At 49.3% G+C, this 27,160-nt stretch overlaps 1 protein-coding gene across 1 annotated transcript; it reads right to left on the bottom strand.

The window, feature by feature from the left end:
- Window positions 1–384: 384 nt before the first annotated feature.
- HSF1 (heat shock transcription factor 1) lies at window positions 385–27,119 on the bottom strand. The gene is made up of 13 exons (XM_077781505.1): window positions 26,988–27,119; window positions 25,215–25,323; window positions 23,555–23,691; window positions 21,605–21,729; window positions 18,939–19,014; window positions 17,383–17,444; window positions 15,751–15,844; window positions 13,103–13,287; window positions 10,764–11,015; window positions 8,872–8,974; window positions 6,510–6,575; window positions 3,867–3,936; window positions 385–2,128 (listed from the first exon to the last, which is right to left on the bottom strand). The coding sequence occupies exons 1-13, from the start codon at window positions 27,117–27,119 to the stop codon at window positions 1,884–1,886; spliced, it is 1,656 nt and encodes a 551-aa protein (XP_077637631.1). The 3' UTR covers window positions 385–1,883.
- Between the last annotated feature and the right edge of the window lie 41 nt (window positions 27,120–27,160).

Here is a 27,160-nt window from a genome sequence, read left to right as displayed (position 1 = left end):
CACGGGATTTTGGGATCCCGTTGGATTTTGGGATCCCGTTGGATTTTGGGATCCTGTCTGGATTTTGGGATCCCACGGGATTTTGGGATCCCGTTGGATTTTGGGATCCTGTGGGATTTTGGGATCCCGTTGGATTTTGGGATCCTGTTGGATTTTGGGATCTCACTGGATTTTGGGATCCTGTCTGGATTTTGGGATCCCGTTGGATTTTGGGATCCCGTTGGATTTTGGGGTCCCGTTGGATTTTGGGATCCCGTCTGGATTTTGGGATCCCGTTGGATTTTGGGGTCCCGTTGGATTTTGGGATCCCATTGGATTTTGGGATCCTGTTGGATTTTGGGATCCTGTTGGATTTTGGGATCCTGTTGGATTTTGGGATCCCATTGGATTTTGGGATCCCGTTGGATTTTGGGATCCCATTGGATTTTGGGATCCTGTCTGGATTTTGGGATCCCATTGGATTTTGGGATCCTGTTGGATTTTGGGATCTCACTGGATTTTGGGATCTCGTTGGATTTTGGGATCCTATTGGATTTTGGGATCCCACGGGATTTTGGGATCTCACTGGATTTTGGGATCCCGTTGGATTTTGGGATCCCGTTGGATTTTGGGATCCCGTGGGGTTCAGGCACTTCCTGGCCTTGGGGTCAGGTGGGATTTCAGGAATTTCGGGATTCCGTGGATTTTGGGGTTCTGGGGCATTCCAGGTTTCCCTGGGATTTTGGGATCTGCTGGATTTGGGGATCCTGGGCGTTCCAGGTTTCCCTGGGATTTTGGGATCTGCTGGATTTGGGGATCCTGGGCGTTCCAGGTTTCGCCGGGATTTTGGGGATCCCTGGATTTCGGCCTTGGGATTTGGGAAACGCCTCGGGAGAACAAAAACCGAGGGATCCTCCGGGACCTCCTGGAATGTTCCGGAATTCCCTGGGATCCTCCGGGATCCTCCGGGACCTCCTGGAATGTTCCAGAATTCCCTGGGATCCTCTGGGATCCTCCAGGAATTCCTGGAATGTTCCGGAATTCCCAGGGATTCTTTGGGAAGCTCTGGGATTTCTGGGATCCTTGCGGTTCTCCGGGATGCTCCGGGATTTCCGGGATCTCCTGCGATTTCCCGGGATGATCCGAGATTCTCCAGGATTCCCTGCGATGGTCCAGGATGGTCCAAGGTTCCCCGGGATCCTCCGGGATTTCCCGGAATTCCCCGGGATTGTTTGGGATCCTCCAGGATGCTCCAGAATGTTCCAGGATCCTCCGGGATTTCCCGGAATTCCTCAGGATGTTCCAGGACCCCCTGGGATTTTCCAGGATTTGGGATCCTCCAGGATTTCCTGGGATACCCCGGGATTATTTGGGATCCTCCAGGATGTTCCAGGATCCTCCGGGATTTCCCGGAATTCCCCGGGATTATTTGGGATCCTCCAGGACGTTCCAGGATCCTCCGGGATTTGGGATCCTCCAGGATGTTCCGGGATCCTCTAGGATTTCCTGGAATTCTCCAGGACGATTCGGGATCCTCCGGGATGTTCCAGGACCCCCCGGGATTCCCCGGGATTTGGGATCCTCCAGGATTTCCCGGAATTCCCCGGGATTTGGGATCGTCCGGGATGTTCCAGGACCCCCCGGGATTCCCCGGGATTTGGGATCCTCCGGGATTTCCCGGGATTCCCCGGGATGCTCCGAGGGCGGCGGCTCCGGGCTCAGCGCCAAGCAGGACGAGTCACGGGGGGCTCCCGTCCCTCTCCGGGATCCTTTTGGGATTTCTGGGATCCTTTTGGGATTTCTGGGATCCTTTTGGGATTTTTGGGATCCTTTTGGGATTTCTGGGATCCTTTTTGGGATTTTTGGGATCCTTTTTGGGATCTGTCCCCGTCCCGATCCCGGATTTAGGACGCGGCCGGGTCCCGGGGCGCGGCGTCCTCGGGATACTCCTCGGGATACTCCTGGGAATACTCCTCGGGATATTCCCGGGAATATTCCTCGGGATACTCCTCGGGATAGTCGTCCCCGTCCGGGAAGCAGGGCCCCTCGCCCAGCTCGAAAAAGATGGGAAGATCCCCGGATCCGACGTCCACGGCGCTGGAATCCACCAGGAACAGCGGCTGCAGCGTGCAGGGCACCAGCTGCTTCCCTGGAAAAACGGGAATTCGGGAATGTGGGAATGTGGGATTGGGATAATGCACCGTGCAGGGCACCAGCTGCTTCCCTGGAAAATCGGGAATGTGGGAATGTGGGATTGGGATAATGCACCGTGCAGGGCACCAGCTGCTTCCCTGGAAAATCGGGAATGTGGGAATGTGGGATTGGGATAATCCACCGGGAACAGCGGCTGCAGCGTGCAGGGCACCAGCTGCTTCCCTGGAAAATCGGGAATTCGGGAATGGGATTGGGAAAAATGGGATTGGGATAATGCACTGAGCAGGGCACCAGCTGCTTCCCTGGAAAATCGGGAATTCGGGAATGTGGGATTGGGATAATGCACCGTGCAGGGCACCAGCTGCTTCCCTGGAAAAACGGGAATTCAGGAATTTGGGATTGGGAATTTGGATTGGGATAATGCACCGTGCAGGGCACCAGCTGCTTCCCTGGAAAAATGGGAATTCAGGAATGGGAGTGGGAAAAATGGGATTGGGAAAATGCACTGAGCAGGGCACCAGCTGATTCCCTGGAAAATCGGGAATTCGGGAATTTGGGATTGGGAACGTGGGACGGGGATAATGCACCAGGAACAAATCCGGGAATGTTGGGATGGACAGACGGGAATGTTTGGGATGATCCCAGCTCCAGGCTGGAATTCCAGGAGAGTTTGGGTGGGAAGAGGCTCCCATGCCATGATCCCAATCCCGATCCCAAAACCCAATCCCAATCCCAATCCAATCCTAATCCATTCCCAATCCCAATCCCAATCCCAATCCCAATCCCAAAACCCAATCCCAATCCAATCCTAATCCAATCCCAATCCCAATCCCATCCCAATCCCAAAACCCAATCCCATCCCAATCCCAATCCAATCCTAATCCAATCCCAATCCCAATCCCATTCCCAATCCCAATCCCAATCCAATCCTAATCCCATCCCAATCCCAATCCCATTCCCAATCCCATTCCCAATCCCAATCCCAATCCAATCCCATCCCAATCCCAATCCCATCGCATCCCAATCCCAATCCCAAAACCCAATCCCATCCCAATCCAATCCCAATCCCAATCCCAATCCCAAAACCCAATCCCATCCCAATCCAATCCCATCCCAATCCAATCCCATCCCAATCCCAACCCAAATCCCAATCCCAGTCCTGATCCCAATCCCAACCCCAATCCCACACAAATACCGGAGTCCCCCATTCCCAAAAATCCCAAAATTCCTGTTGAGATACCCGAGTCCCCCATTCCCAACAATCCCAAATTACCATTGGAATACCAGAGTCCCCCATTCCCAAAATTCCCATTGGAATACTGGAGTCCCCCATTCCCAAATATCCCAAAAACCCACAAATTCCCTAAATTTCTGTGGGAATACCGAAGTCTCCCATTCCCAAATATCCCAAAAACCCCCAAATTCCCATTGGAGTACTGGAGTCCCCCATTCCCAAAAATCCCAAATCCCAAATTCCCATTGGGATAGCAGAGTCCCCCATTCCCAAAAACAAAAACAAAAAAATCCCAAAATTCCCATTCTGGTACCGGAGTCCCCCATTCCCAAGTATCCCAAAATTCCCAAATTCCCAGAATTCCCGCGGGAATACCGGAGTCGCCCATTCCCAAGTACCCCAAAATTCCCAAATTCCCAGAATTCCCGCGGGAGTACCGGAGTCCCCCATTCCCAAGTATCCCAAAATTCCCGAATTCCCAGAATTCCCGCGGGAGTACCGGAGTCGCCGGCGCCGGGCTCGGCCTCGGCGGGTTTCTGCTGCTCCTGGTTGGAGAGGAGATCCTGGATCTGCCGGAATTCCGGGAATCATTTCCGCCCATCCCGAACTTTTGGGGCTTTCCGGGGGGTCCCAAGCGTTCCCAAAAAATGATCCCGGGGGGGAAAATCCCGGGAATGGGGCGGAGTCGGGACAGATGGGAGCGGTCCCGGAGCAGATCCCGATCCCGATCCCGATCCCAACCGTGATCCCGACCCTGATCCTGGTCCTGGTCCCGATTCCAGCCCCAATCCCAAATCCCATTCCCAATCCCGACCCTGATCCCATTCCCGATCCCAATCCCATTCCCAATCCTGATCCTGGTCCCGATTCCAGCCCCAATCCCGATCCCAACCCTGATCCCAATCCGAACCCTGACCCCCATCCCAATCCCATTCCCAATCCCGATCCCAGTCCTGACCCCAATCCCATTCCCAATCCTGATGCTGGTCCCAATCCCAGACCCGATCCCGATTCCAGCCCCGATCCTAATCCCAAATCCCATTCCCAACCCTGATCCCAATCCTGATCCCGGTCCTGATTCCAGCCCTGATCCCGATCCCAGTCCCAGTCCCGATCCTCATTCCAACTCCAGTCCCAATCCCAGCCCTGACCCCAATCCCAGCTTTGATCCCGATCCCGATCCCGATCCCAATCCCAATCCCGATCCCAATCCCAATCCCGATCCCAATCCCAATCCCAATCCCAATCCCAATCCCAATCCCAATCCCGATCCCAATCCCGATCCCGATCCCAATCCCAATCCCAATCCCAATCCCAAATCCCGATCCCGATCCCAAATCCCAATCCCAATCCCATCCCGATCCCAATCCCAATCCAAATCCCAATCCCAAATCCCAATCCCGATCCCGATCCCGATCCCGATCCCAAATCCCAATCCTGATCCCAAATCCCAATCCCGATCCCAATCCCGATCCCAATCCCAATCCCAATCCCAATCCCAATCCCGATCCCCAATCCCAATCCCAAATCCCGATCCCAATCCCAATCCCAGTTCCCAATCCCAAATCCCAATCCCAATCCCAAATCCCAATCCCGATCCCAATCCCAATCCCAGTTCCCAATCCCAAATCCCAATCCCAATCCCAGATTTCCCCTCTGGGCTCCGGCTCCTCCCGGCCCCAATCCCCCCCCCGGTGCTGATCCCGCGGGATCGGGAATTCCCAAACGGCTCCGGGACGAGGGATCCACCCCCATCCCAAATCCCAAAAATCCCAAATCCCAGCCCAGGAATATCCCAAAAATCCCAAATCCCAAAAATCCCAAATCCCAGCCCAGAATATCCCAAAAATCCCAAATCCCAAATTCCACTCCATGGAATATCCCAAAAATCCCAAATCCCATCCCAGGAATATCTCAAAAATCCCAAATCCCAAAAATCCCAAATCCCAGCCCAGGAATATCCCAAAAATCCCAAATCCCAAATTCCACTCCATGGAATATCCCAAAAATCCCAAATCCCAAATCCCACCCCAGGAATATCCCAAAAACCCCAAATCCCAAAAATCCCAAATCCCACCCCAGGAATATCCCAAAAATCCCAAATCCCAAATTCCACTCCATGGAATATCCCAAAAATCCCAAATCCCAAAAATCCCAAATCCCAGCCCAGAATATCCCAAAAATCCCAAATCCCAAATTCCACTCCATGGAATATCCCAAAAATCCCAAATCCCAAATCCCAGCCCAGGAAAATCTCAAAAATCCCAAATCCCAGGAATATCCCAAAAAATCCCTTTTTGGCTTTTCCGTGGAAATTTGGGCCCCAAATCCCAGGATTTCCCCAGGGAATTCTGGAATCTGGGAAAGGGAATTCCAGGGGCTGGGAAATCGGGATTCGGGAAAATTGGGATTTGGGAATTTCAGGGGCCGAGAATTCCGGGATTTGGGAATGGGAATTCAGGGTCTGGAAAATCCAGGATTTGGGGAAATTGGGATTTGGGAATTCCATGGGCTGAGAAATTGGGATTTGGGGATTGGGAGTTGGAATTTTGGGATTTGGGAATTCCAGGGGCTCAAAAACTGGGATTTGGGATTTCCAGGGGCTGGGAAATCCCGGATTTTTGGGAATTGCAGGGGCCATGAATTCCGGGAATTCAGGGATTTGGGAATTGCAGGGACTGTAAATCTGGGATTTGGGAATTGCAGGGGCCAGGAATTCCGGGAATTCCAGGATTTTTGGGAATTCCAGGGACTGGGAAATGGGGATTTTTGGGAATTGCAGGGGCCGGGAATTCCGGGAATTCCGGGATTTTTGGGAATTGCAGGGGGGGATTCCGGGGATTCCGGGATTTTTGGGAATTGCAGGGACTGGGAATCCGGGATTTTTGGGAATTGCAGGGGGGGGAATTCCGGGAATCCGGGGATTTTTGGGAATTGCAGGGGGGGGAATTCCGGGAATCCGGGGATTTTTGGGAATTGCAGGGCAGGAATTCCGGGAATGCGGGGATTTTTGGGAATTGCAGGGGGGGATTCCGGGGATTCTGGGATTTTTGGGAATTGCAGGGGGGGGAATTCCGGGAATCCGGGGATTTTTGGGAATTGCAGGGGGGGGAATTCGGGGATTTTTGGGAATGGGGCTCACGCTGGCCAGGCCGCTGTCCAGGTCCGGCAGCGCCACCTCCGGCACGGCCACGGCCGGGCTGAAGAGCTGCGGAGAGCGGGAACGGCGTCGGAATCCCGGGAATTCCCGGGAAAACCCAACCCAACCGGGAATTCCTGGGAAAAACCCAACCCAACCGGGAATTCCCGGGAAAACCCCGCCCCAACCGGGAATTCCTGGGAAAAATCGACCCCAAACCAGGGAATTCCCGGGAAAAATCCACCCCAACCGGGGAATTCCCGGGAAAAATCCACCCCAACCGGGAATTCCCGGGAAAACCCCGCCCCAACCGGGAATTCCTGGGAAAAACCCAACCCAACCGGGAATTCCCGGGAAAAACCCCGCCCCAACCCGGAATTCCCGGGAAAAACCCCGCCCCAACCGGGAATTCCTGGGAAAACCCCGCCCCAACCGGGAATTCCTGGGAAAACCCCGCCCCAACCGGGAATTCCCGGGAAAAACCCAACCCAACCGGGAATTCCTGGGAAAAACCCAACCCAACCGGGAATTCCCGGGAAAAACCCAACCCAAACACGGGAATTCCTGGGAAAAACCCAACCCAAACACGGGAATTCCCGGGAAAAACCCAACCCAACCGGGAATTCCTGGGAAAAATCCACCCCAAATACGGGAATTCCCGGGAAAAACCCCGCCCCAACCGGGAATTCCCGGGAAAAATCCATCCCAACCGGGAATTCCCGGGAAAAACCCAACCCAACCGGGAATTCCCGGGAAAACCCCGCCCCAAACCAGGGAATTCCCGGGAAAAATCCACCCCAACTGGGGAATTCCTGGGAAAAATCCACCCCAAACCAGGGAATTCCCGGGAAAAATCCACCCCAACTGGGGAATTCCTGGGAAAAATCCACCCCAAACCAGGGAATTCCCGGGAAAACCCCGCCCCAACCGGGAATTCCCGGGAAAACCTGCCCCGAGTCTGGGAATGCTGAAATTCCCAGGAAAAACCCAGCCCCAGTTTGGGAATTCCTGGGAAAAACCCAACCCAAACACGGGAATTCCCGGGAAAAATCCACCCAAACGTGGGAATTCCCAGGGAAAATCTGCCTTGAGACCGGGAATTCCTGGGAAAAACCTGATCCAAACATGGGAATTCCCGGGGAAAATCTGATCTGAGTCAGGGAGTTCCTGGGAAAAATTCCCAACGTGGGAATTCCCAGAAAAAACCCATCCTGAGCAAGGGAATTCCTGGGAAAATCCGACCCAAATGTGGCAATTCCCGGGAAAAATCTGTCCCAAACTGGGGAATTCCTGGAAAAAACTCCAAACACGGGAATTCCTGGGAAAAATGTGTCCCAAGCCAGGAATTCCCAGGAAAATCTGTCCCAAACCAGGGAATTCCCAAAATTCCCGGCTCAGGAAAAGTGGGAATGGGAATGGGGAGAAATGAATGGAATTCCCAAAATTCCCAGCTGGGGAAAAAGCGGGAATGTTGGGAATGCTGGGAATCCTGGGTGGGAATTCTGGGGATTCTGGGTGGGAATTCTGGGAATGTTGGGAATTCTGGGTGGGAATGTTGGGGATTTTGGCTGGGAATGTTGGGAATTCTGGGTGGGAATGTTGGGAATTCCAGGAATGTTGGGAATTTGGGGTGGGAATGTTGGGAATTCTGGCCGGGAATGTTGGGAACTTTGGGAATTCCGGGAACGTTGGGAATTCTGGCCGGGAATGTTGGGAATGTTGGGGATTCCAGGTGGGAATGTTGAGAATTCCAGGAATTCTGGGAATGTTGGGAATTTGGGGTGGGAATGTTGGGAATTCTGGCCGGGAATGTTGGGAACTTTGGGAATTCCGGGAACATTGGAAATTCTGGCCGGGAATGTTGGGAATTTTGGGGATTCCAGGTGGGAATGTTGAGAATTCCAGGAATTCCGGGAATGTTGGGAATTTGGGGTGGGAATGTTGGGAATTCTGGCTGGGAATGTTGGGAATTTTGGGGATTCCGGGTGGGAATGTTGAGAATTCCAGGAATTCCGGGAATGTTGGGAATTCTGGCTGGGAATGTTGGGAATTTTGGGGATTCCGGGTGGGAATGTTGGGGATTCTGGCCAGGAATTTTGAGATTTCTGGGCAGGAATGTTGGGAACGTTGGGAATTCCGGGAATGTTGGGAATTCTGGCCGGGAATTCCAGGAACGCCGGGAATGTTGGGAATTCCGGGAATGTTGGGAATTCCGGCCGGGAATGTTGGGAATTCCGGGTGGGAATGTTGTCAATTTTGGGACCATTGGGAACGTTGGGAATTCTGGCCAGGATATTCCGGGAACGCTGGGGATTCTGGCTGGGAACGTTGGGAATTCCGGGAATTCCGGGAATTCCGGGCTCACGTCGAGCAGGGCGCTGTCCATGCTGAAGCCGTGGGAGCCGAGCAGCGCCTGCAGCTTCTCCAGGCTGGAATCCACCGAGTCCAGGTGCTCGCTCAGCTCCGACCTGGAAAAACGGGAATAACGGGAATAAACACCGGGAATGGCAGCGGGAACAGCGAGGCCAGGTGCTCGCTCAGCTCCGACCTGGAAAAACGGGAATAAACCCCGGGAAAAACGGGAATGAACACCGGGAATAACGGGAATGAACCCCGGGAATAACGGGAATGAACCCCGGGAAAAACAGGAATGGACACCGGGAATAACGGGAATGGACCCCGGGAACAGCGAGTCCAGGTGCTCGCTCAGCTCCGACCTGGAAAAACGGGAATAAACACCGGGAATGAACCCCGGGAATAACAGGAATGAACCCCGGGAAAAACGGGAATGAACCCCGGGAACAGCGAGGCCAGGTGCTCGCTCAGCTCCGACCTGGAAAAACGGGAATAAACACCGGGAATAACGGGAATAAACACCGGGAATAGCGGGAATGAACCCCGGGAACAGCGGGAATAAACACCGGGAATGAACCCCGGGAATAACGGGAATGAACCCTGGGAATAGTGGGAATGAACACCGGGAATAGCGGGAATGAACCCCAGGAATGAACCCCGGGAACAGCGAGGCCAGGTGCTCGCTCAGCTCCGACCTGGAAAAACGGGAATAAACACCGGGAATAACGGGAATGAACCCCGGGAATAACGGGAATGAACCCCGGGAATAACGGGAATGAACACCGGGAATAACGGGAATGAACACCAGGAACAGCGAGTCCAGGTGCTCGCTCAGCTCCAACCTGGAAAAACGGGAATAAACACCGGGAATAGCGGGAATGAACCCCGGGAATAACGGGAATGAACCCCGGGAACAGCGGGAATAAACACCGGGAATAACGGGAATGAACCCCGGGAACAGCGGGAATAAACACCGGGAATAGCGGGAATGAACCCCGGGAACAGCGGGAATAAACACCGGGAATAACGGGAATGAACCCCAGGAATAACGGGAATGAACACCGGGAATAACGGGAATGAACACCGGGAATAACGGGAATGAACCCCGGGAATGAACCCCGGGAATAACGGGAATGAACCCCGGGAATAACGGGAATGAACCCCGGGAACAGCGAGTCCAGGTGCTCGCTCAGCTCCGACCTAAAAACCGGGAATAAACACCGGGAATAAAAAGCGGGAATGACGGGAACGAAACTGGGAATGACACCGGGAACATCGGAACCACCGAGTCCAGCTCTGACCTGAGCCATTGCCATTCCCATTCCCGCTTTTCCCGAGCTGGGAATTCCGGGAATTCCAGGAATTCTGCCCCATTGCCATTGCCATTGCCATTGCCATTCCCGCTTTTCCCGAGCTGGGAATTCCAGGAATTCTGCCCCATTCCCATTGCCATTGCCATTCCCATCCCCATTCCCATTCCCGCTTTTCCTGAGCTGGGAATTCCGGGAATTCCGGGAATTCTGCCCCATTGCCATTGCCATTGCCATTGCCATTGCCATTCCCGCTTTTCCCGAGCTGGGAATTCCAGAAATTCCAGGAATTCTGCCCCATTCCCATTGCCAATCCCATTCCCATTTCCATTCCCATTCCCATTCCCATTCCCGCTTTTCCCGAGCTGGGAATTCCAGGAATTCTGCCCCATTCCCATTCCCAGTTTCCCATTCCCATCCCCATTCCTGCTTTCCCCAGCTGGGAATTCCAGGAATTTTAGGAATTCCAGGAATTCTGCCCCATTCCCATTCCCAGATTCCCATCCCCATTCCCAGTTTCCCATTCCCATCCCCATTCCCACTTTCCCCAGCCGGGAATGTTGGGAATTCCGGGAATTCCGGAGGGGCTGACCTGTCGAGGCAGGCGAGGCTCCGGCATTTTTCCGGGAATTTTTCGGGGCCGTTCCCGGGCGCGGCTCCGGAGTCGTTTTCCCGCAGGATGGAGTCGATGAAGGTGCCGGGCGACAGCGGCGTCTCGGCGCCCCCGGAATTCCCGGAATTCCCGGAATTCCCGGGATTCCCGGGATTCCCGGGGTTCCGGGGCTCCTCCCCCCGCGGGCTGGGGGCGGGGCTGGGAGGCTCCTCCTTGATCCGGACGGGCGGGCTGCTCCGGCCCGGAAAAACGGGAATGTGGGAAAAACGGGAATGTGGGAATGAATGAAGGGAATGACGGGAATAACGGGAATGAATGGGAATGTGGGAAAGACAGGAATGTGGGAATGAATGAAGGGAATGACGGGAATGTGGGAATGTGGGAATGACGGGAATGACGGGAATGACGGGAATGTGGGAATGAATGAAGGGAATGACGGGAATGTGGGAATGTGGGAATGACGGGAATGTGGGAATGACGGGAATGACGGGAATGATGGGAATGATGGGAATGAAGGGAATGTGGGAATGACGGGAATGACGGGAATAACGGGAATGATGGGAATGAAGGGAATGTGGGAATGCGGGAATGAATGAAGGGAATGACGGGAATGACGGGAATGACGGGAATAACGGGAATGTGGGAATGACGGGAATGACGGGAATGCGGGAATGACGGGAATGTGGGAATGACGGGAATGTGGGAATGTGGGAATGTGGGAATGACGGGAATGTGGGAATGACGGGAATATGGGAATGACGGGAATGTGGGAATAATGGGAATGCGGGAATAAATGGGAATGTGGGAATGACGGGAATGTGGGAATGACAGGAAAAACGGGAATAAATGGGAATGTGGGAAAATGGGAATAACGGGAATGTATGAATAACAGGAATGTGGAAAAACGGGAATAACGGGAATGTATGAATAACGGGAATGCGGAAACGACGGGAATAACGGGAATAAAGGGAATGTATGAATAACGGGAATGCGGGAATGACGGGAATGTGGGAAAAACGGGAATGTGGGAATAAAGGGAAAAAAACGGGAATGTGGGAATAAAGGGAATAAAGGGAATAAAGGGATTAACGGGAATGACAGGAAAAACGGGAATGTGGGAATAAAGGGAAAAAAACGGGAATGTGGGAATAAAGGGAATAAAGGGAATAAAGGGATTAACGGGAATGACAGGAAAAACGGGAATGTGGGAATAAAGGGAATACGGGAATGAGGGAATGATGGGAATAAAGGGAATAAAGGGAAAAATGGGAATTTTGGAAAATGGGAATGATGGGAATGTGGGAAAAATGGGAATATGGGAATAAACAGGAATAACGGGAATATGGGAAAATTGGGAATGCGGGAAAATGGGAATGTGGGAAAGGCCCATTCCTGGGGAATTTTGGGGAATCCCAGCCCCATTCCCAGAAAATTTTGGGACTCCCATTCCCATTCCCAGGGAATTTCCTGGAATTCCATCCCAAATCCCAGGGAATTTTTGGGAATCCCATCCCATTCCTGGGGAATCCCATCCCACCTGCACCATTCCCAGGGAATTTTCGGGAATCCTGTCCCAATCCCAGGGAATTTTCAGGACTTCCATCCCCATTCCCAGGGAATTTTCGGGAATCCTGTCCCATTCCCGAGGAATTTTCAGGAATCTCAGCCCCATTCCCAGGGAATCCCGTCCCACCTGCCCCATTCCTGGGGGAATTTCCTGGAATTCCATCCCAGGGAATTTCTGGGAACCCCATTCCCATTCCCGGGGAATTTTTGGGAATCCCATCCCCGTTCCTGGGGAATTTCCGGGAATCTCAGCCCCCATTCCCAGGGAATTTTTGGGAATCTCAGCCCCGTTTCCAGGGAATTTTCGGGAGTCCTGTCTCACCCACCCCATTCCCAGGGAATTTCTGGGAATCCCGTCCCCATTCCCGGGGAATTTCCGGGAATCCCGTCCCCATTCCCAGGGAATTTCCGGGAATTCCGTCCCATTCTGGGAGAAATTCCGGGAATCCCGTCCCCATTCCCGGGGAATTTCCGGGAATTCCGTCCCACCTGCCCCATTCCCGGGGAATTTCTGGGAATCCTGTCCCATTCTGGGGGAATTTCCTGGAATCCTGTCCCAATTCCCAGGGAATTTTTGGGACTCCCAACCCCATTCCCGGGGAATTTCCAGGAATCCCGTCCCAAATCCCAGGGAATTTCCTGGAATCCCGTCCCAATTCCCAGGGAATTTCCGGGAATCCCGTCCCCATTCCCGTGGAATTTCCTGGAATCCCGTCCCCATTCCCGTGGAATTTCCGGGAATTCCGTCCCACCTGTGTCCGGGGGAGGGGGCGGGGCCGGCCGGGGGCAGCTCGGCGATGACGTCATTGGTGACGTCACTGGTGGTGACGTCATGGGTGATTACGTCATCGGTGACGTCGGTGATGACGTCATTGGTGACGTCATCGATGCGACGGGCGGGGCCGGGATCGGCCGGGAGCAGCGCCGGGCCCGGAGCCTGCGGAAAAACACCGGGAATGGCACCGGGAAAAACGGGAATGGACACCGGGAATGGGAAAGAACACCGGGAATGACACCGGGAAAAACGGGAATGGACACCGGGAATGACACCGGGAATGAACACCGGGAATGAACACCGGGAATGACATCGGGAATGAACACCGGGAATGGGAATGAACACCGGGAATGGCACCGGGAATAAAACGGGAATGGACACCGGGAATGGGAATGAACACCGGGAATGACACCGGGAATGACACCGGGAATAAAACGGGAATGAACACCGGGAATGGGAATGAACACCGGGAATGAACACCGGGAATGGGAATGAACACCGGGAATGACACCGGGAATGGGAATGAACACCGGGAAAAACGGGAATGAACACTGGGAATGACACCGGGAACGAACACCGGGAAAACGGGAATGGCACCAGGAATGGGAATGAACACCGGGAATGAACACCAGGAATAAAAACCGGGAATGAACACCGGGAAAAACGGGAATAGGACCGGAAAAATGGGAATGGCTCTGGGAATGGCACTGAGAGCTCCCATCCCATTCCCCTAAATCCCATTCCCAATAAATCCAATTCCCATAAATCCCATTCCCATAAATCCCATTTCCATAAATCCCATTCCCATAAATCCAATTCCCATAAATCCCATTCCCATAAATCCCATTCCCATAAATCCCATTCCCATAAATCCCATTCCCATAAATCCCATTCCCAATAAATCCCATTCCCATAAATCCCATTCCCAATAAATCCCATTCCCATAAATCCCATTCCCAATAAATCCCATTCCCATAAATCCCATTCCCATAAATCCCATTCCCAATGAATCCCAATCTCAATTAATCCAAATAAATCCCTGAACCCCTTCCCAATAAATCCCATTCCCAATGAATCCCATTTCCATAAATCTCACCCCGATCCCATTCCCAAAAAATCCCATTCCAAATAAATCCCATTCCCATAAAATCCCATTATTTTCCTTAATAAATCCCAATAAATCCCGTTTTTATAAATAAATCCCAATAAATCCCATTCCTACCCATCCCATTCCCAATAAATCCCAATACATCCCATTTTTGATAAATAAATCCCAATAAATCCCATTTTTATAAATAAATCCCGATAAATCCCAATAAAACCAATTTGTAGAAATAAATCCCAATAAATCCCATTTTTTATAAATAAATCCCAAAAAATCCCAATAAATCCCAAAAAAATCCCAATCAATCCCATTATTTTCCCAATCAATCCCATTATTTTCCCGATCAATCCCGTTATTTTCCCAATCAATCCCATTATTTTTCCCGATCAATCCCGTTATTCTCCCTGATCAATCCCATTATTTTCCCAATCAATCCCATTATTTTTCCCGATCAATCCCGTTATTCTCCCTGATCAATCCCGTTATTTTCCCAATCAATCCCATTATTTTCCCAATCAATCCCATTATTTTCCCCGATCAATCCCATTATTTTCCCCGATCAATCCCATTATTCTCCCCGATCAATCCCGTTATTTTCCCCGATCAATCCCATTATTTTCCCAATCAATCCCATTATTCTCCCCAATCAATCCCATTATTCTCCCTGATCAATCCCATTATTTTCCCAATCAATCCCATTATTTTCCCAATCAATCCCATTATTTTCCCCAATCAATCCCATTATTTTCCCCAATCAATCCCATTATTTTCCCGATCAATCCCATTATTCTCCCCGATCAATCCGGTTATTTTCCCAATCAATCCCGTTATTTTCCCGATCAATCCCATTATTTTCCCCAATCAATCCCATTATTCTCCCCGATCAATCCCGTTATTTTCCCAATCAATCCCATTATTTTCCAGGATCAATCCCATTATTTTCCCAATCAATCCCATTATTCTCCCCGATCAATCCCGTTATTTTCCCAATCAATCCCATTATTCTCCCCGATCAATCCTGTTATTTTCCCAATCAATCCCATTATTTTCCAGGATCAATCCCATTATTTTCCCCGATCAATCCCATTATTTTCCCCGATCAATCCCATTATTCTCCCCGATCAATCCCGTTATTTTCCCAATCAATCCCATTATTCTCCCCGATCAATCCCGTTATTTTCCCAATCAATCCCATTATTTTCCCCGATCAATCCCGTTATTTTCCCCGATCAATCCCATTATTTTCCCAATCAATCCCATTATTTTCCCCGATCAATCCCGTTATTTTCCCTGATCAATCCCATTATTCTCCCCGATCAATCCCGTTATTTTCCCAATCAATCCCATTATTTTCCCCGATCAATCCCGTTATTTTCCCCGATCAATCCCGTTATTTTCCCTGATCAATCCCGTTATTTTCCGGGATCAATCCGGTTCTTTTCCGGGATCAATCCGGTTCTTTTCCGGGATCAATCCCGTTATTTTCCGGGACAATCCGGTTTTCCGGGAATGCCGCTCACTCCGTAGGGGGAATTCCCGCGGTGCTCCAGGGGGAAGGCGCGGCCGAACTTGGGCCCGGAATGAGCGGAGCCGGCGTCGTTCAGCAGCAGCGGGCTGCAATTCCCAAAAAAAACGGGAATACCCACGTGAAATTCCCCAAAAAACCCGGGAATACCCGGGGTGAAATTCCCAAAAAACCCGGGAATACCCACGGTGAAATTCCCAAAAAAACCGGGAATACCCACGGTGAAATTCCCAAAAAATTCCCAAAGAAACCGGGAATACCCGGCCTGCAATTCCCAAAAAAAACCGGGAATACCCACGGTGAAATTCCCAAAAAAAAACCGGGAATACCCACGGTGAAATTCCCAAAAAAAAACCGGGAATACCCGGGCTGCAATTCCCAAAAAAAACCGGGAATACCCACGGTGAAATTCCCAAAAAAAACCGGGAATACCCACGGTGAAATTCCCAAAAAAAAACGGGAATACCCGGGGTGAAATTCCCAAAAAAACCCAGGAATACCCGGGGTGACATTCCCAAAAAATTCCCAAAAAAACTGCGAATACCCAGGCTGAAATTCCCAAAAAATTCCCCAAAAAAACCTGGGAATACCCATGATGAAATTCCCAAAAAAACCCGGGAATACCCGCGGTGAAATTCCCAAAAAATTCCCCAAAAAACCGGGAATACCCTGGATGAAATTCCCCCCCAAAAAAAACGGGAATACCCACGATGAAATTCCCAAAAAAACCCCAGGAATACCCGGGCTGCAATTCCCAAAAAATTCCCAAGAAAACCCTGGGAATACCTGGGCTGAAATTGCCCCAAAAATTTGGGAATTACCCCTGGAAATTTGGGAATTACCCCTGGAAATTTGGGAATTATCCCCGGGAAATTTGGGCATTATCCCGGAAATTGGGGAATTACCCAAGAAATTTGGGAATTTTTCCTGGGATATTTCCTGGTTTTTTCCTGGGTGGAAAATTTTGGGAATTCCAGGGCTTTTTCCAGGGATTTTCCCAGAGTTTTTTCCAGGGTTTTTTCCAGTTTTTTTAGTGTTTTTCCAGAAGTTTTCCAGGGTTTTTCCAGGATTTTTCCAGAATTTTTCCAGGTATTTTTGGGGGGGTTTTCCCAGAGGATTTCCAGAATTTTCCGAGGATTTTTCCAGGATTTTTTTAGTGTTTTTCCAGAGTTTTTTCAGGGTCTTTTTAGGATTTTTCCAGGGATTTTCCCAGGATTTTTTCTGTTTTTTTTGGTTTTTTTTCCCAGAATTTTCCCATTTTTTTCCCAGGGGTTTTTCCCGAGATTTTTCCAGGATTTTTCCAGATTTTTTCCAGGATTTTTCCCAGAATTTTCCCTTTTTTTTCCCAGGGGTTTTTCCCGAGATTTTTCCAGGTTTTTTCCAGGATTTTTCCCAGAATTTTCCCATTTTTTTCCCAGGGGTTTTTCCCGAGATTTTTCCAGGATTTTTCCCAGCAGGGAGGGGGTTGGGAAGGGATTTCTGGAAGGAATTCCCAGAGAATCCCAGGAAAAACAGGAATTCCAGGAATTCCCTTTATCCCAAATTCCCAAATCCCAGCCCGGGGGGTTTTGGGGTCCCGGCTCCGGAATTTTGGGGTTTTTTTGGGAATTTTGGGGATTTCTCTCACATTTTCCTCTTGACGCCCAGGATCCGGTTGGATTGCACCAGGGAGATCAGGAACTGGATCAGCTGCGAGAGAAAACAGGGAAAGGGTCAGGAAAAACGGGAAAAAACGGGAAGAACGGGGAAAAATGGGGAAAATGGGGAAAAATGGGAATAAAAACCTGGGAAAAATGGGGAAAATGAGGAAAAATGGAAAAAAACTGGGGAAAAAGGGGGGGAAAATGGGCAAAAATGGGGAAAACAGGGAAAAACAGGGAAAAACAGGGAAAAACAGGGAAAAACAGGGAAAAAATGGTAAAAAGGGGGAAAACGGGGAAAAAAAAGGAAAAAATGGGAAAAAAACCTGGGGAAACGGGGAAAAATGGGGAAAATTGTGAAAAATGGGGAAAATATGGCGAAATCTTGGAAAAACGAGGGAAAAAACCTGGGGAAAAATGGGGTAAAAGGGGGGAAAAAACTGGTTAAAATTGAGAAAAACAGGGAAAAAACTGGGAAAAACTAGGAAAACTGGGAAAAAAAATGAAAAAATGGTGAAATGGGGAAACAAAAGGGAAAATTGGGAAAAAAACTGGGGAAAACTGGGAAAAATGGGAAAAACGGGGAAAAAAATGGAGAAAACTGGGAAAAATGGAGGAAAATTGGGAAAAACAGGGAAAAAATGGGAAAATAACTGAGGAAAACCGGGAAAAAACCTGGGGAAATGGGGAAAAAACTGGGAAAAATTGGGAAAAATTGGGAAAAACTGGGGGGGGAAACTGGGAAAAATGGGAAAAAATTGGGAGAAAATGGAAAAATTGGGAAATCCTTGGAAAACTGGGGGGGGGGAACTGGGAAAAATTGGGGAAAATGGGAAAAATTTGGGGGGGGGAAGGGATTTGGGAAGGGAAAAGTGGGAAAAAACTGGGAAAAATTGGGAATTACCATGGAAATTTGGGAAATACCCCAGAATTTTAGGAATTACCCCCATAAATTTGGGAATTAGCCTGGAAATTTGGGAATTATCCCTGGAAATGTGGGAATTACGCTGGGGAATTTGGGAATTACCGCCAGAAATTTGGGAAGAACCCCTGGGAATTTGGGAATGACCCCCAAAATTTGGGAATGACCCCCAGAAATTTGGGAATGGGGTCTGGAAATTTGGGAATTACCCCTGGTAATTTGGGAATGGGGTCTGGAAATTTGGGAATTACCCCCGGAAATTTGAGACTTACACCTGAAAATTTGGGAATTACCACAGGAAATTTGGGAATTACCCCCGGAAAATTGGGAATTATCCCCAGAAATTTGGGAATTACCACTAAAATTTGGGATTTACCCCCAGAAATTTGGGATTTACCCCCAGAAATTTGGGAATTACCCCCAGAAATGTGGGAATTTTGCTGGAAATGTGGGAATTTCGCTGGAAATGTGGGAATTTCGCTGGAAATGTGGGAATTTCGCGGGATGGAAATGTGGGAATTTCGCTGGAAATGTGGGAATTTTGCTGGAATTGTGGGAATTTCTCTGGAAATGTGGGAATTTGGCTGGAAATGTGGGAATTTTGCGGGAATGGGGCGTTACCTTGTTGACGACCTTCTGCTGCTGCGCGTGCTTCTGGCGCAGGGCGGCCACCTCCCGCCACAGAGCCTCGTTCTCCCTGCCGACACAATTCCAGGGAAAAACGGGAGAAATTCCACGGGAAAACAGGAAGAAATTCCGTCAGGAACGGGGAAATGCCATGGAAAACGGGGGGAAAATTCCATGGGAAAAGAGGGAGAAATTCCGTCAGGAACGGGGAAATGCCATGGGAACACAGGGGGAAAATTCCATGGAAAACAGGGGAAAATGCCATGGGAAAACCAGGAGAAATTCCGTCAGGAACGGGGAAGTTCCATGGGAAACGGGGGGAAAATTCCATGGAAAAACGGGGGGGAAATTCCATCAGGAACAGGGAAATGCCATGGGAACAGGGGGGAAAATTCCGTCAGGAACGGGGGAAATTCCATGGGGAAACGGGGGAAAAATGCCACGGGAAAACAGGGAGAAATTCCATCAGGAACGGGGGAAATTCCATGGGAAAACGGGGGGAAAATGCCACGGGAAAACAGGGAGAAATTCCGTCAGGAACGGGGAAATTCCATGGGAAACGGGGGGAAAATTCCGTCAGGAACGGGGAAATTCCATGGGGAAACAGGGGGAAAATTCCATGGGAAAATGGGAGAAATTCCTTCAGGAACGGGGGAAATGCCATGGGAAACGGGGGGAAAATTCCATGGAAAACGGGGAGAAATTCCATGGAAAAACGGGAGAAATTCCGTCAGGAACGGGGAAATGCCATGGGAACACAGGGGGAAAATTCCATGGGAAAACAGGGGAAAATGCCATGGGAAAACCAGGAGAAATTCCGTCAGGAACGGGGAAGTTCCATGGGAAAACAGGGGGAAAATGCCATGGAAAAACGGGGGGGAAATTCCCTCAGGAACGGGGAAAATTCCATGGAAAACGGGGGGAAAATTCCGTCAGGAACGGGGGAGAAATCCCGTCAGGAACGGGGAAATGCCATGGAAAAATGGGAGAAATTCCATTAAAAACAGGGAGAAATTCCATGGAAAAATGGGGAGAAATTCCGTCAGGAACGGGGGAGAAATTCCATGGAAAAATGGGGGAAAATTCCGTCATAAATGGGGGGAAATTCCATGGAAAATGGGGAGAAATTCCATGGAAAATGGGGGAGAAATTCCAGGAAAACAGGGGAGAAATTCCATGAGAAACAGGGGAGAAATTCCATGAGAAATGGGGGAGGAATTCTATGGAAAACAGGGGAGAAATTCCTTGGAAAACAGGGAGAAATTCCTTGGAAAATGGGGAGAAATTCCATGGAAAATGGGGAGGAATTCCATGAGAAACGAGGGAGAAATTCCATGGAAAACGGGGGAGAAATTCCGGGAAAACAGGGAGAAACCCCATGAAAAATGGGGAGGAATTCCATCAATATCCCCAATTCCTGGATTTATTCCCGGATTTAATCCTGGATTTTATCCCCAATTCCTGGATTTTTCCCAGGATTTATTCCCGGAATTTTTCCGTACCGTTTCACGTTGAGCAGCCGCGAGTCCAGGCTGTGCTGCCGTTCCCACATTCCACCCCCATTCCCTGGGGGTTTATTCCCGGATTTTTTCCCAGATTTTATCCTGGATTTTTTCCCAGATTTCATCCCCGATTCCCGGATTAATTCCCGGATTTTTCCCGGATTTTATTCCCAGATTTCCCTCACCGTTTCATGTTGAGCAGCCGGGAGTCCAGGCTGTGCTGCCATTTCCCCATCCCATCCCCACATTCCATGCCCCATTCCCTGGGGGTTTATTCCCGGATTTTTTCCCAGATTTTATCCCGGATTTTCCCGGATTTTTTCCCGGATTTTTCCCAGATTTTCCCCGGATTCCCCTCACCGTTTCATGTTGAGCAGCCGGGAGTCCAGGCTGTGCTGCCATTCCCACATTCCATCCCCACATCCCATTCCCCATTCCCTGGGGGTTTATTCCCGGATTAATTCCCGGATTTTCCCGGATTTTTCCCGGATTTTATTCCCAGATTCCCCTCACCGTTTCATGTTGAGCAGCCGCGAGTCCAGGCTGTGCTGCCGTTCCCACATCCCATTCCCCATTCCATGCCCCATTCCCTGGGGGTTTATTCCCAGATTTTTTCCCGGATTTTCCTGGATTAATTCCCGGATTTTTCTGGGATTTATCCCGGATTTCCCTCACCGTTTCACGTTGAGCAGCCGCGAGTCCAGGCTGTGCTGCCGTTCCCCCATTCCATCCCCACATTCCATTCCCCATTCCCTGGCTGTTTATTCCCAGATTTTATCCTGGATTTTCCCAGATTTTTTCCCGGATTTTCCGGGATTTTTCCCGGATTTTATTCCGGGATTCCCCTCACCGTTTCATGGTGAGCAGCCGGGAGTCGAGGCTGTGCTGCCATTTCCCCATTCCATTCCCTGGCTGTTTATTCCCAGATTTTTTCCCGGATTTTATCCCGGATTTTCCCGGATTTCATTCCCGGATTCCCCTCACCGTTTCATGGTGAGCAGCCGGGAGTCCAGGCTGTGCTGCCATTTCCCCATTCCATGCCCCATTCCCTGGCTGTTTATTCCCAGATTTTTTCCCGGATTTTATCCCGGATTTTCCCGGATTTTTTCCCAGATTTTCCGGGATTTTTCCCGGATTTCATTCCCGGATTCCCCTCACCGTTTCATGGTGAGCAGCCGCGAGTCCAGGCTCTCCTGCCGGCCGCGCATGGCGTGCATGTCGGCCAGGAGCCGCGCCACGCTGTCCTGCCGCAGCCGCGCCTCCTCCGGCCGCAGCGGCGGCACCTGCAACGGGAAAAAACGGGAAAAAAAACGGGAAAATCGGGAATTCCACACCCGCGAAACACCCCACAACTTTGCGCCATTCTTGGGGATTTTTTTCCGATTTTTTTTCGGATTTTTTCCAATTTTTTCTGATTTTTTTCCTATTTTTTTCCGATTTTTTAATCAAGGTTTTTGGGATTTTTTGGGGGATTTTTTCCCAATTTTTCGGATTTTTCTCAAACGTTTTCAGGGTTTTTTTTGGATTTTTAGGGATTTTTAGGGATTTGTAAAGAATTGTTGGGGGTTTATTTGGAATTGTTTTGGGGATATTTTTGGGGGGTTTGGGCTGTCCTGCCGCAGCCGCGCCTCCTCCGGCCTCAGCGGCGGCACCTGGAGCGGGAAAAAAACGGGAAAGAAAACGGGAAAATCGGGAAAAACGGGAATTCCACACCCGCGAAACACGCCACAACTTTGCGCCATTCTTGGGGATTTTTTTCCGATTTTTTTCGGATTTTTTCCGATTTTTTCCGATTTTTTTTCTATTTTTTTCCGATTTTTTAATCAAGGTTTCTGGGATTTTTTGGGGGATTTTTTCCCAATTTTTTGGATTTTTCTCAAACGTTTTCAGGGGTTTTTTTTGAGGTGTTTTAGGGATTTTTAGAGAATTGTTGGGGGTTTATTTGGAATTGTTTTGGGGATATTTTTGGGGGGTTTGGGCTGTCCTGCCGCAGCCGCGCCTCCTCCGGCCGCAGCGACGGCACCGAAAACGGGGAAAAAAATGGGAAAAACAGGAAAAACAGGAAAAATCGGGAAAAACAGAAAATCCAGATCTAGGAAACACTCGGGAATTTTGGGGATTTTTTTTCCAAAATTTTTTTTTTATTTTTTCCAATTTTTTTCTGCTTTTTTTTCTGGTTTTTAATCAACGTTTCTGGGATTTTTTTTGCCAATTTTTCTCAAACCATTTTTCCCATTTCTGGGGAATTTTTGGGGATTTTTTAAAATACTTTTTTATAATTTTGGGGGGATTTTTTTGGGTGATTTTTACAAATCCATTTTTACCATTCCTGAGAAATTTTTCGTGATATTTTGGGGGAATTTTTTCATGGATTTTTTTATACTTTTCTATAATTTTGGGGCGGATTTTTTTGGGGGTTTTTTTTTACAGAATAATCTCGATTTTTCCCGATTTTTGGGGGGATTTTTTTGCCGATTTTTCTCAAACCATTTTTCCCATTTCTGGGGAATTTTTTTTGGGTGTTTTTTGCGAATTTTTTGGGGGGATTTTTTTTTAGTTTTTTAACAGAATAATTCTGATTTTTTTCCGATTTTTGGGGGATTTTTTTTTTGGTTTTTTTACAGAATAATTCCGATTTTTTCCAGATTTTTTCGGGGATTTTTTTGCTGAATTTCCCGATTTTTTAGGGATTGTTTTGCCCATTTTCCCCGAGCCGTTTTTCCCAAATTCGGGCGTTTTTTGGGTTTATTTCCGGGGATTTTGGGCGCACTGACGCCGGTGACTTTGCGTTTGATGTTCTCCAGGAGCCGCTCCTGGAAGGATTTGTACAAACCCAATTCTGGTGATTTTTTAAGGGAATTTTTGCTGATTTTCCCCAAACCGTTTTTCCCAATTTGGGGCATTTTTTGGGGTGATTTTGGGGGATTTTGGGCGCACTGACGCCGGTGACTTTGCGTTTGATGTTCTCCAGGAGCCGCTCCTGGAAGGATTTGTACAAACCCAATTCTGGTGATTTTTTAAGGGAATTTTTGCCCATTTTCCCCGAGCCGTTTTTCCCAATTTGGGGCGTTTTTTGGGGTGATTTTGGGGGATTTTGGGCGCACTGACGCTGGTGACTTTGCGTTTGATGTTCTCCAGGAGCCGCTCCTGGCCGCGCAGGAAGAACGGGTGCTGGAACTCGGTGTCGTCCTTCTCCGGCTTCACCAGCCCGCCCTGCTCCAGGTGCAGAACCTTCCGGAATCCGTCTGGAATGGGGCGAAAAACGGGAAAAATGGGAAAAATGGGAATTATGGGGAAAAAACGGGGAAAAAATGGGGAAAAACGGCGAAAAAATGGGGAAAAATGGGAATAAAAAGGGTAAAAACGGGATTGTGGCAGCAGCCCGCCCTGCTCCAGGTGCAGAACCTTCCGGAATCCGTCTGGAATGGGGCGAAAAACGGGAAAAATGGGAAAAATGGGAAAAAACGGGAATTATGGGGAAAAAACGGGGAAAAAACGGGGAAAAATGGGAATAAAAAGGGAATAAAAAGGGTAAAAACGGGATTGTGGCAGCAGCCCGCCCTGCTCCAGGTGCAGAACCTTCCGGAATCCGTCTGGAATGGGGCGAAAAACGGGAAAAATGGGAAAAACGGGAAAAAATGGGAATTATGGGGAAAAAACGGGGAAAAAATGGAGAAAAACGGGGAAAAATGGGATCATCCATGGGAAAATGGGATTGTGGCAGCAGCCCGCCCTGCTCCACGTGCAGAACCTTCCGGAATCCGTCTGGAATGGGGCGAAAAACGGGAAAAATGGGAAAAACGGGAAAAAACGGGAATTATGGGGAAAAAACGGGGAAAAAATGGAGAAAAATGGGAATAAAAAGGGTAAAAACGGGATTGTGGCAGCAGCCGCCCTGCTCCACGTGCAGAACCTTCCGGAATCCGTCTGGAAATGGGGCGAAAAACGGAAAATAAATGGGAATTATGGGGAAAAAACGGGGAAAAAACGGGGAAAAATGGGAATAAAAAGGGAATAAAAAGGGTAAAAACGGGATTGTGGCAGCAGCCCGCCCTGCTCCAGGTGCAGAACCTTCCGGAATCCGTCTGCAAATGGGGGAAAAATGGGAAAAACGGGAAAAAACGGGAATTTTGGGGAGAAAATGGGAAAAAATTTGGGAATAATGGTGAGAAATCCAGGAACTTCCAGGGGAAAATGGGAAATAAAAGGAGAAATTCGGGGAAAATGGGAAAAAAAATGGGGAAAAATCCCGGGAAACCGGGAAAAAAATCCCAGAATTTCCAGGGGAAAATTCCAGGAAAAAATGGGAAAAATCCTGGAATTTCCATGGAAAAATGGGAAAAAATGGGGAAAAATCTGGGGGAAAAATCTGGGGGAAAAATCTGGGGAAAATGGGAAAAAAATCCAGGAATAATGGGAAACAATGGGAAGCCGATTCCCAAAGCCCCAAAATCCTTCCAGGAACCCCAAAAATCCCAAAAAAATCCCCAAAAATCCCCTGGAAAAGCCCCAGAAGCCCCAAATTTCAGCCCAAAATTCCTGAATTTCCGGGAATTTTTGGGAATTTTGGGAATTCTCACTCACACATGTTGAGCTGCCTGACGAAGCCGATTCCCAAAGCCCCAAAATCCTTCCGGGAACCCCAAAAATCCCAAAAAAATCCCCAAAAATGCCCTGGGAAAGCCCCAGAAGCCCCAAATTTCAGCCCAGAATTCCGGAATTTCTGGGAATTTTTGGGAATTTGGGAATTTTGGGAATTGCCACTCACACATGTTGAGCTGCCTGACGAAGCTGGCCATGTTGCTGTGCTTGAAGTACTTGGGCAGAACCTCCTTGGAGAACTGGCCCTGGTCAAAGACGTGGAAGCTGCTCCCGCTCTGGGAAAAAAACACGGAAAATCGGGAATTCCTGGGGAACTTGGAATTGTTGGGATTTTTTAGGGAATTGTGGGGGATTTTGGGGCAATTTTGGGCGGTTTTGGGGACTTTTTTGAGGGGTTTTAAGGGATTTTTTGCATTTTTTTCGTATTTTCTGGGGGATTTTTTAAGGTATTTTTTGGGAATTTTTGGGGGTTTTGGTATATTTTTGACATTTTTCGGGAATTTTGGAGGAATTTTAAGGAAATTCTTGGGATTTTTGGGGATTTTGGGGATGTTTGGGAGAACCGGCCCTGGTCAAACATGGAAAATTGGGAATGAAATGGGAATTTTTGGGACTTTTGGGATATTTTTAAGGAATTTCTGGGGGATTTTTGGTAATTTTTGGGAATTTCTTGGGAATTTGGGGGGATTTTTTTAGGAATTTTTAAAGGAATTTTCTGGATTTTTAAATGGGATTTTTTTGTGGGAAAAATGGGATTTTTTTGCAGGAAAAATGGAATTTTTTTGCAGGAAAAATGGGATTTTCCCTGGGAAAAGCTGGAATTTTACAGGAAAATTGGGTTTTTAGCGGGAATAATGAGATTTTTCCCGGGAAAACCTGGATTTTCTGTGGGAATAATGGGATTATCCTGGGAAAAGTGGGATTTTTTGTCGGAAAAATGGATTTTTTTCCCAGGAAAAGTAGAATTTTTCCAGGAATAAGGGGATTTTCCTAGAATAACAGGATTTTCCCCAGGAATAATGGGATTTTCCATGGGGAAATGGGATTTTTTGTTGGTAAAGCTGAAATTTTATGGGAAAAATTGGATTTTTTGCAGGAATAACAGGATCTTCCCAAGAATAATGGGATTTTCCCGGGGAAAAGTGGGATTTTCTTCAAGAAAAATGGAATTTTTTGTGGGAAAAGTGGGATTTTCCAGGAAATAATGGGATTTTTCCCGGAAAAAATGGGAAAGTGGGATTTTCCCTGGGGAAAGAGGGATTTTACTCTGGTAAAGCTGGAGTTTTTCAAGGAAAAACTGGATTTTTCGCAGGAATAACGGGATTTTCCCAGGAATAATGGGATTTTCCCTGGGGAAAGTGGCATTTTATGTGGGAAAAGCTGGAATTTTATGGGAAAAATTGGATTTTTCGTGGGAATAACGGGATTTTCCCAGGAATAACTGGATTTTCCCTGGGGAAAGTGGGATTTTATGTGGGAAAAGCTGGAGATTTATGGGAAAAATTGGAATGTTCGCGGGAATAACGGCATTTTTCCAGGGGATAGGAGGATTTTTTGTGGGAATTACGTGATTTTTTGCGGGAATAAGGGGCTTTTCCCGGGAATAACGGAATTTTTCGCGGGAATAAGGGCCTTTTTCCCAGGAAAAGTGGGATTTTTCGTGGGACAAGTGGGATTTTCCCAGGAATAACGGAATTTTTCGCGGGAATAAGGGCCTTTTTCCCAGGAAAAGTGGGATTTTTCGTGGGACAAGTGGGATTTTCCCGGGAACAACGGGATGTTTCGCGGGAAGATGGGCCCATTCCGCGGGAAAAGCGGGAGTTTTTGGCGGGAAGGGGCGGTTTTCCCGCGGGAAGCGGCCGAGCGGCCCGCGGGCCCGGGCCGGGCCTCGGCGGGCGGCGCTCCCCGGGAGCGGCCCCGGGCGGCCGCGGGCTCTCACCGGGCTCCAGCAGATCAGCGCGTCCGTCTCGGGGTCCTCCACCAGCGTCCACAGCTTGCTCAGGAACGCGGGCACGTTGCTGGGCCCGGGGCCCGCCGCCGCCGCCGCCGCCGCCGCGCCCGGCCCCTCCATGGCCGCGGCGGGGCCGGAAGCGCTGGGGGAGGCCCCGCGGG

The sequence above is a fragment of the Lonchura striata genome, chromosome 1 (genome assembly GCF_046129695.1).
Source record: "Lonchura striata isolate bLonStr1 chromosome 1, bLonStr1.mat, whole genome shotgun sequence".
NCBI classification, from domain to species: Eukaryota; Metazoa; Chordata; class Aves; order Passeriformes; family Estrildidae; genus Lonchura; species Lonchura striata.
Note: the sequence above shows the minus strand (reverse complement) of the source record. Positions and strands in the feature narration are given on the sequence as shown.

Coding starts and splice junctions, on each gene's coding strand:
- HSF1 (XM_077781505.1), bottom strand. CDS start 27,119: ATGGAGGGGCCGGGCGCGGCGGCGGCGGCGGCGGCGGCGGGCCCCGGG. Junction 11,016..13,102: donor GCCCCCTCCCCCGGACACAG/GTGGGACGGAAT, acceptor GGGCCGGAGCAG/CCCGCCCGTCCGGATCAAGG. Junction 2,129..3,866: donor GCCCGGCGCCGGCGACTCCG/GTACTCCCGCGG, acceptor CCGTTTTTCCAG/GGAAGCAGCTGGTGCCCTGC.